General features: G+C 44.2%; 1 protein-coding gene across 1 annotated transcript in view; it reads right to left on the reverse strand.

The window, feature by feature from the left end:
* Nucleotides 1-358: 358 nt before the first annotated feature.
* The window catches only part of laptm4b (lysosomal protein transmembrane 4 beta), a 12,121-nt gene continuing 1,779 nt past the window's right edge, over nt 359-10,700 (reverse strand). The window contains exons 2-7 of the mRNA XM_080516328.1: nt 10,586-10,700; nt 7,690-7,763; nt 7,461-7,583; nt 7,168-7,266; nt 5,347-5,442; nt 359-2,535 (exon numbers count right to left, since the gene is read on the reverse strand). The exon at nt 10,586-10,700 is cut by the window's right edge and continues 3 nt beyond it. Of these exons, the coding sequence (XP_080372454.1) occupies nt 2,461-2,535; nt 5,347-5,442; nt 7,168-7,266; nt 7,461-7,583; nt 7,690-7,763; nt 10,586-10,700 (582 nt within the window). The 3' untranslated portion in view covers nt 359-2,460. The remainder of the gene's footprint in view (nt 2,536-5,346; nt 5,443-7,167; nt 7,267-7,460; nt 7,584-7,689; nt 7,764-10,585) is intronic.

Raw genomic sequence — 10,700 nt, forward strand, 5'->3', positions numbered from 1 at the left:
CTTTAGCTCTCTCTGAGCTGCGACAAACATGTGAACAAAACTTGAAAAGAAGCTTCCGGAATATCTCAACAGTGTGTTCTATCTACATTGGGGTGCTCATCCAGCAGCTTCTGCTTAACCTTCTTGAGCTCCATTTTTATTGATATGTGAAGATAAATGATTCATGAGACTGTTGGATGATGTGCAACATCCATGTGACATTTGCAATAATCAGTAACAATAAATCCAGTGTGCTATTAGTCCTGATAAAACAAAAGAAAGACCAAAAAACATATCCAGCAGACACTGTTGATTTAATGTTTTATTATTCAGAATTGAAGACATGAGCTCATGCAGATCCAACAAGAGGAGAGAGGAGAACAGTCTTGTAGTAACTAATAAAAGGAGGCCTCAGCCTGGTCCAGATACAGAGTTAAAAAAAAGAAAAAGAAAAGAAAAAAGAACCTGCAAGACTCCCGACGGACACAAACACCTGTCAGCTCCGCAGCTCCTCAAGTCAACGTCGCGCCATGCAAATATCGATTCAGGTCAAGTGTGAGAAGCGTGTGTCATCCAGACAAGAGCGTCTATAATCACATCAGAACCACTGAGCTGCACGGCACAACACCACGAGGAGGGAAACACAAACACGCCAGGCTTCAGTGACCTCACACTGACTTTAAAGTGCAATTTTCAGTTTCAACTCTGTTGGATTTGCAAAAGCAGTGGTCATAATTCACGCGGGGACACTGGTGGTGGATGGGGCGAACAAGCGGCCACATTTACTATGGCATTAGTATTGAATGGAATTAAACTACTTCATTGTACATGAGTATGCGCGTCTAATGAAGGGCGAGGGCACTGTTGCATAGTCTGAATGACGAAATGAGACTAATTCAATGGTCTTCTCACGAGAGTGAATGTTTCTCAGGAACTACAGGAGAGAACGGAAGCATGTATGCGCATGTTTTAAGTCGGTGGATTTTTGAGTCAAAAACAAGCAGTTGCGTTGTTTAACGAGCATCAGGACTTGTATACTTTTGTGCTACCAAGCCAAAGTTAATTCATGTTTTAGTTTCCAGCTTCCATAAAAGGTCACCAGCACAGGAAATATCACATGTTGACATCTCTGCATGTGCAGAAGAAATGTTACTACGTGGAAAGGAAGCTGGGAGTTACAGCATAATGTCACACACGCAGACACACACACACACACACAGTCTCTGCATGTGCAGGAGCATGTCACGCAGTCTTTATAGGAAAATGCCCTCAGTCCAGCCAAGTTAGCTCAACTACAAAAGGATCACATATACGCCATGATCCATTAGAAAAAACAAAACAACAACAATAAAGACACAGTCAATGCAGCTGCAGCTCAACAGGAACACAAAACACAAGTTTCGGCTAAAAACATCTGCACACGTGTGACTTTATACACTTTAGTTCTTGTGTGTGTATTGCCTCTTTTGATGTGTGTAAATGTGTGAAACAGTCGCGTGTCCCGTGATAAGTGCGTCACATAAACTTTCAGAAAAAAGACTGGAGCTGGACAGGAAGGCAAACTGGAAGATTGTAAGTGAAATCCGTGGGTGAGCAAAGTTTCCACTGGCAGTTTGACGGGTTACGGGGTCACAGACGACGGAGCGTGGATACAAAAGGAAGACATTGTCATTGGTCGACGAACCTTTTCCCAACACGCTTTCCTCCAGCAGGACAAGTTACATCAGCACACAGATATTTTATCACAACGGGACAACCTTTCACTGTTTGCCGCTATTGTTTTTTTTTTTTCCTCTCAGTTTATACAAAAAAGTCATACAAAAATACCCCAACATTACATTCAATGAAGGAAATTTGTCAATTTCTGGAAAAAAAAGTGCTTTTGTTTCACTGATCATGTGTGTCGCTTTCCTTTCCATGTGCACTCTGTTACTCTCTTTCTTTAGGTAGTTTCTTTTTCTTTACGACAAAGACCACCGGGGCAATTCACAGTATTGGGGGGGGGGGGGGTTTAACAGTTGGTGGCCGAACCTGTGCACTTGTCACTCAAACTAAAGTACATGTGAGATCGGGTCGGGGCGGTCAGGGCGTGCAAAAGTTTAGATGCTTCCGGGGAACATCGTCTGCCCAGAGGGAGGGAGGGAGGGGAGGAGGCTGGCAGCAGTGGTGATGGCGGCAGTGGAGGGGAAAGGTCGTGAAGTTGCTGTGACGCCGTCCTTGGATGACGACAGAGGAGACGCGAGAGAGAGAGAGAGAGAGAAATACATCACAACAACTGGGGGTGAAAGAGGACGAGCAACGTTAATGGCAATACTGGCTCAGAGTCGACCTAATCTAATCTACCAGTGGCAGGAATCCAAGCTGAACCCGGCCTCTCCTTGTATTTCAAAACGTTGCAGGCGCTGTCCTATGGATGGGAGCGAGATGTAGGAAGGGGATGGGGGGGTTTCGGGGTGTATAATCCAGCAGAGAGGGAGTTTTTCACGCATCCATGTACTGGGGAGGGGGCTCTTTCGGTGGGATGGCAACCGCTTCTTCATATGGTGGCAGAAGGACCTGAAATATAGAGAAACACATTTAAGTTAATTTTTTTATCACTATTAACGAGACAAAGCCAACTTTCCCTGTGTGAGCTGTAAACAGGGCAAGGATCCGGTGGTTTCCTTCCAGAGAACTGAGCTGCTTCAGATGACGGCAAGCGGCACAAGTGTGAAAACTGGTGTTGTTCTGCTCTTGAGTTTATGAGAACGCTCTGACGTGGGGACTGGATGTTGGTATTAATGGTAAATAGATTACACCTCTCGAGACCGGGACGAAGACAACATTTCAATTAGATGGGCCAAATCACGCTCCAAGGATCGCTCCACTAAGCTGCACACGGAGATGTGAGGGGGGGGGTTTCATCTCACTTTCTTTTACACATATGACGTAATCCTGACGCCCGAAGTGAAAAAAACATAAATATCTGACAGAGCGTAAACAGGATGTATGGCGTCATGCCGTCTATTATATAGCGCACAGCTCGCTTTTATCTCCGTGGTTTATATACCGTGTCCCACCCCTATAGAGAGCATCACAAACTAGAAAGGACGCACATGTGCACACACACACACACGCACGCCTCCGCTTTGCAGGCCAGATTGCATTCCCTTTATCAGAGGTCTTTCTGTGTAAATGGTGTTATAAAACCAGCAGTGCTGCTAATTCAGAGGCTGAGAGAGAGAGAGGGAGAGAGAGAGAGAGAGAGAGAGAGAGAGAATATGCTCTCAGGCAGTAGAATTGTGAAGCAGCCAGGGAGGCCCGGCAAACACATCACGGGGAGGACTTGAAATGAAGCAGACAAGCAGACAATTATGTAACATGTCCAGAAGAAGAGAAGAGAACGGACAGAGATATACAGGGGGGGGGGGGGGGGAGGGGGAGATGACCCTTGTGCATTTTAATGGCATTTATATAAAAGCTCGTCGGATAAGCAGCTGGGTACTCAATGTTGGAGGCTGTAAAAAGCCATTTAGACACACTGCTGGCTTTCACATAGTAAAAATAGAAGTGGAGCTCCATTCAGCTGTGAGCAGAGAGAGGAAACACACTGATAAAACGACATTATCACTATTCAGGCTAACATGACAGCTGTTTATGAGGAACGGGCAACTGTAGCGTTTAAGTACAATTTGCTGCCTCGTACTTCCCTAATTGAAATTCCATCTCTCTCTCTGACCCAGATGCTTGAGCTGTTTGCTTCATTATTTTCCTAAATGTCTGAATTAATTCCAACAAATATTTGATCTTTGCAGTTATTGTTAACTCTATGCACATTCAGTCAGCGTTTCCATGAATACATGCACTAACATTTCAGAGGAAGGTGATGTTTTTTTTGCGTTGTCCAGCTTTAAATTATAATATGATACAAATGCGGTGATGCACAAGATCCATGTAATGAAATCAGGGCCGTTAACAAGATCATTAAGTGAGTCACTCAGAAAAACCAAAAAAAACTTTTAACAGTTAATTTGTAGAATTAAATCTTCAATCCCATTTTCATAATAATCTGAAGCTCATGCAACTATATCAAATTTCCTTTTAAAGTTTTTGGTCTTTGCTGTTTTCACTCGTGTTGACGTCTATTAATAAAGCTTATTCAAGTGTTTCTTGTGAGAAATGCAGCCGCTTTAATTTCTCAACATCGGACAAAATGATTGTCTCTCTGAACGACGTCAGCAGAGGACTAAACGGCTGGCACACGTCCAGCGTGAGCTGAAAGGCCATATGATACACAATATGACATCAGAGCCCGCCGGATTAGCTCCCGGGTGGACGATCTGTTTCATAAGGTGGAAAAACGTCAGCCCGAGCGAGGCGGGGTCACGGCGGCACAAGGACAAAGTGACAGGCACATGAAGTGCTGAGTGTGGAGACGGCGGCGGGTGTGAGGCAGATTAATGTCTTACGTATCAAAGGATTACAAACCCACAGGCAAACGGAAATGGCGGCTATGCTAGCACCTGCCAGAAACGTCCCGAGTCAACGCCGGGGGGGGTTGTGGGTGGGACGGGCGGCCTTCAGCGCCGCACCGACTCCCAATCACACCTCAGGATGACCTCCAGTATCTACAGTCCTGTACAGCTTCATGAGAAGCTTCGGTTTTAGCTGAGGAGCTCATTAAGTCTGTTAGCTCAGGAGCTGCTAACAGACTTAATGAAGATACAACACAGTAACGACTGTGAGCAGATTTGTTTCTACCATTAATTCTGATACTCATTTGCAAATTTCAATATATAACTAATTGATGTTGTTGTATAAATACACAAATCAGGGCTTTCAACAACATATATTTTGTGTTTTGTGCAACAGTTTTAAAAAAAAACAAAGATCTCACTTCCAAGCGGCGTATCTGTACGGAGAAAGACTCTGCTACTTTCAAAGCATCACTTTTACAAATGAACAATTTCTATAATGCTGCTCTTGTACTTGCAGATACAAATAAATTATAGAAACATGGCAACTGTCTTTCCATCAACACCTGTAATTCTCACCATGTACTTTTAGTGACAACTCAATTTGAATGTACAATCTCGCTATTCTATTCTATTCTACTCTATTCTCTGGTCCTCATGGTTTTCAAAACATGCTTCTGATACACTTCATATGCCAGACATTGTGATAAAAGTGACTTTTCAAAGGCTCCATCTCAATAATTTTGAATTAATATATTGAACTTTGGGCTTCTGAGTGGTAAAAGGAAATCAATTCAGAGCAAATCCAATTATGATCATTATTATGGAGGGATGGTGTGTCCTTGAGGTGGGGCTCTGGGGGGTATGGTGGGTGGCGTGGGGGTGGGGGTGGTGGTGGGGGCAGCGGACTCACCGTGGTGTCATTGGTGGTGACATAGACCAGGACCTCGGTGGTGCCCCTGCCGCTCACATATCTGTAGCAGTTCCACACGCAGCCAATCAGGTAGGCCTGAGAAGGAAACAAAGGGCACCTTCAGCAACAACGTCGACACTTTTCATTATCCCAGCCGCCGCGTTCTCATCTCATCACCAAGGTTACGGATAAATGACAGCGAGTTCGACCGCGTGGCTGCTCGGTGAAGCTGTGCTACAATATGGACTTTCTATGAGCGTCCGGACAGGTGACACACTGCGAAATAACTGGGCTGTGGAGAATAAGAAAAAAAAAAAAGTGTTTTACGGTGGACACTCTCCTGGTGCTGCCTGCGCCATTTTACACAAAAAAGCCACTTCTCAAGCATCTCTTGCTTCCGAGAGCCCTCAAGCTGCCGCTGCGCCGAGGTTTTAGGTTGGCCCGACTTGGCAAGAGCAAAGGAGGTTCATTGTGTGCAAGTGCGTGTGTGAGTAGCCTGCTGAGTCGGTACCTCCGCCAAGCAGTGAAAGCAAGCGACCAGGAAGCCCAGTGCAGTGCCAGCCAAGCACTTTACCATCGGCTGAGTCGACCCTCTCGCCAGGCAACGCAAGAGCAAGGTCAACTTCCTGCTGACGATACTGTTGAGCTCTGGTTTGAAGGTTGCGTTTTCTTTTTTTTTTTTTGCCAGCGACTCAACAATGCCTTTTTTTTTTTTTTTGACAATAACAATTCAGAAAAAGAAAAATGTTCCTGTTACATGTTCCATTTTACATAAGTGTCGGTAATGTTTCTTTAAAAAGGGGATCCACATTTACATGTTTGCAGCGTCATGATTTATTCGCCCTTCCCGCGTCTCTCTGAGTCATTCATATCAAGTGGAGGATGTTGGCTTCAACGGGAACTTCAGCAGGTGTTCGCTCCATCCGGAGAGCTCAGCGTGTCCTTGACATTTTCCATCTGGCTCTTTTCCAGAGGACTCAACCATCATCGGTATAGAGAACATCAGCCGATATGGACTGGACTGTATGTGCGCTGCCCGTCAATACAAACAGGGTGACATTGATTCTGCTTGACACAAATCTATACGTGATCTGTGATGCGGACACTCACAATAAGCAGTCCCGACGATTCCAGATACTTAACAGGGCTCGCTGACTCTGACGTGACATTTGCAGCGTTTCTGAGTGCAAGTCCAGCAGTGTGTGTGTGTGTGTGTGTGTGTGTGTGTGTGTGTGTTCCAGTGGCTGCTTCCCCTCATAAAAACCCGGCCCTGGCTTTGGATATCTGCCGAGAACATTTCTAATCTCCGCTTAAAGGAGAAACAACTTGATTTGATTGTACAGATGACTGCAACTTCATGCCCGATCTCGTTCGGAGAGCCCGAGAGCGTAGCTGCGCCTGGAGAGTCAGCCATGCATTAAGGGAGAATTAGTTTGACGGGGAGTTGGTTTCCTGTTGTCGCTGACCCGCTGCTCTCTGACTGTGTGATAATCTCACCAACAGCACTGATAATGGGAACGTTCGCACTGGTAGGATTCATTATACATGCCATATGGCTCACGCTGCACTGAGGTGTGCACAGTGTGAGATTTGATTGCCTCAATCGCGTTGTAATATGGCGAGTAAATGTACAACGGATTAAAAAAAAAGGGGGGGGGGGGCAGCTCCACTGTGAACAAATGTTCATGCGGCATGTTTAATCTGCACTGATGTGTTGCATATATAGATCATATTTCACAGGTTTGCAGGACGTGTTTTCTATACGCGTCTGTGGAGTTGTGATAGAGCCGACGTGTGAAGAAGCAGACTTTGGCGTCTTACCTTGAAGGAGAGGATGCAGCCAATGAAGAGGAGGACTGCAAAGACTAGGCACATGTTGTTGGTGGACATGATGTCCTCTTTGTACGGGAATGTCCCTGGCTGCAACGGCAAACAAAATGGCGAGGAATGTGAAACGTGAACAAAAGAGGACTCAAAATGTGAGCCTATTTCACAGCGATGGCTCCACAGATGCGTTGGTGAATCGCTGCAACCGGGCTGCTTCAGTTTCACACGATGGATCCATTGAAAATTAAGAAACGTCTTTATGACAGGTGGATGGAAATGGTCCTCACCAGCTGCTGGAGGTAGTCCTGCACCGTGTTGGGGTAAACCACCACACTTATGGCTACCAGCGTGTTAAGGGCAAAGTCGAAGATTTGGTAGCAGAAGAATGGAATGATCCAAGCAGCGTGTTGCTGTTTAAAAAAAAAAGAAAAGAAAAAAAGATTCAGAATAAATGAGGCAGCTTTGTTTCTCAGATCCAGATGTGGGCCTGAATGTTATTCTCTTTTCTTTGCTTACCTTGTAAGCACCGTATGTTGCCATGCCACAGATAAGAATCATGAGTAGGGATATTGCAGTGGCGATGCAAATATCTGCAAGGGGGGGAAACAAACAAACAAACAATAGAGTTAAAACACGCAATGTAGTTTCCTGTTGAAAAACTGCAGCGTGTGTGATTTCCCTACAACTGAAATCCACTGACAACCCAAACGGGGACAAAGGCTCATAGTGATTTGTGATCTAAATGCTGATTGTGTTATTTCCTGTAACAACGAGACATGACTTGTATCGTGGTTTTGAAGCATTACACAGTATAGATAAATCCAAATTATTTGAATTGAAGCTGCCAAATGTTCAGAACACTTATTCAGTCACTAAATGACAATGACATTTGCTTTAAAAAAGAAAATTATAATTTATTTGATGGTGTTTTACAGTATGTGGAAAGATATTGAGGCACATGCGCTTTTCAAAACTGAGTTTAAAGGCAAATCCATGGACTGGATCCAAATGCAACCTGAACCTTGAAGGAAGTCAAACAAAACAAACCACCATAAGTAAAACCTCACCATTTTTAGCACTGAATCTGTCCTGGACAAATCAAGTGTGTAATTCTTATGCAAGAGGTGCTAAATTTGACCAAATCTTAACACCCGTCTCATATTCACATCGTGGCTGTGAGGCCTCGCGGATCAGCCTCGTCAGAGAAACACTTGTCACTGTTACTTAAAGCATCCGCTGCTATCACGCTCACACTGGATTATCTGTGTGCGTTCCCGCGGCTCCGATCACATGTAAACACACTTTCATGACTGTCTAAAATGTCTTTACAACCAATGACACTGCGCTGAGTCCGAGTAAACGACGGCTCCTCGCCGAAGCGTCGACGCGGACGTTCACACAAACTACAAATACTTTCAGACAATGGATTGTCGCATGACTGTTGCGGCGTCGTGCGTTTCACCTCCGTGTGGTTTCGCGTCAGGATTCGGGATTCGGGATTCGTGACACTGACACTACCGACCCCAGCTTGTCTCTATCCATTCCTTCACAATCTTGGACTGATGCTGCACAAGCACGTACGCTATGGGAGTCAAGATGGCCGTTTTAATCTGATGGGAGAATTACCGCAGTCGATTCTTTTTTTCTTTTTTTTTTTTAATCAGTGAGGCCAGTGACAGTATCTGTGGCCTTACGGAGGCAACTGTGACGATAATCGTTGCCGGAGGGGGGAAGCACTGGAAATACACATGCACTCTGATCTGTTGTCGACGGCGCCCAGCTTACTCAGCTGTGTCGGTGCTGAGAGCAGCATTCTCAGAAGAGAAGCGGTGGGCAGGGAGGTTAGGTGGCTTCACAGCTGCAGACGCACGGCGTGCTGCGCGAGCGTGACATTGATTTTAATGAGCGCTCTGTGGGGGGGACGCCTTCAGACATTCACCCGGGAAAAAAAATTATATATTGTTACTGAGGCCACGAAACAAACAAGTGAGACGCTTGTGACGTCTCGACACACTTCCAGCATTTAGTGGCCGCGATCATCCTAAAATCTAATTACAAACACGTGCCTCGCTGACTTACCTCCATATTCATCAGAATGTATTTGTAAACTACCAGTTTATCCTGAATGTTGACGTTGGATTGGACTGAAGTGTTTAAACACTGTCATCCTCGATTCGAAACTTTAAGGGAAAAGTGGAAATATTTTGGTAACTTCTGCATTAGTTCAGTTTCTTCCAAACTGATAATTCTACATTTATGACAAACATAAAACACACAATTAAATTGTTATACTAAATGTTGCCATTGGTGCTGCTGCTGGTATGTTATGTTCATCTGCTCAAGCAAGGTTTTCTTCCAGTCACACACTATAGACACATACAGTGCAAGTTTTCAAAGATATGTTCCGGGCTGTTTGTAAGTCACATTTAGGGATTTAAAAAAAAAACTTTTTTTTTTGCCAATAATTCATTATGCAGTACAATAGTAACAGTTTAAACCACAAAAATAATGTTCAATAAAGAGCCAATTAAAATGTCCTTTAAATGAGACTTTTTACAGTAGAAATGCACATATTGATTCTGTATTAGTGATTTTGGTCAGTATAAGGTTCTCCAACTTAAAGTATTGAAACATGATTGTTACAAAACATTGTGGAGTGTAGTTTTTTTTTTTTTTTGAGTTTCAACGTTCTTTACACATATTCAAATGTATCTGTTATCGTGTGACAGCCTTTTTTAGAAGTAATGCATTACACAGAACATAAATAACAAGATCTTCATAGTGACTTACATCAGCATTTGAATACACAAATCGAAAGCTTTACATGTAACCTGTGGGGATATATCTTCAATAAATAACAAGGGAAAATTTGCAATACTTCATTTAAGGCTGAAGATGGGTCATTAGTTTCTATCCATCCATTTTCTGTTATGTGATTCAGGATTGTGGGGGGGTTGGAAGCTCAGCGCAGCTGTCTCTGGGCAAAGGCACTGGACAGTCACCAATTAACCCCAAAAACATGTTTTTAGACTGTGAGGGGGGAAAATAAGAGTATCCAGAGGAAACTCATGCAGGCACACAGACACTGGGTTCATGGGATCTTGCTGTGAGGCGACAGCGACATCCGCTACACCCCTGTGCACACCGAGTGATTAATTCATTACAGATTATTATAATTTCTCTTTCATAATCATCCTATTAACATTTTGCTTAAGAAAACGGAGTAAATCCAAAAGGTAAATATTTCCTCACTGTACATAAGCAGGTGGTTGTCCAACTAAAAATAGAGACAAAACCTCTATTCAAGGTAACAACTTCCCTAATTAAAGCCTTTCTGGATGACGCTCTCGCCCTGTCTGGCAGCTTCCAGTAAGTCGGACATGTAACAGTGGCGAGGATTAGCTGCACTCACTTGCATCGTCCATGACATCGATGTCAGTTCCCAGCTCGGAGCTGGTAAGGTGGTAGCGGTACTGAACGGGGTCATTGAGTGCCGACAGCAGGATGAGTAGGACCACGGCGTTGAT

This window comes from Blennius ocellaris (genome assembly GCF_963422515.1).
Source record: "Blennius ocellaris genome assembly, chromosome: 20".
In the NCBI taxonomy this organism is placed as follows: domain Eukaryota; kingdom Metazoa; phylum Chordata; class Actinopteri; order Blenniiformes; family Blenniidae; genus Blennius; species Blennius ocellaris.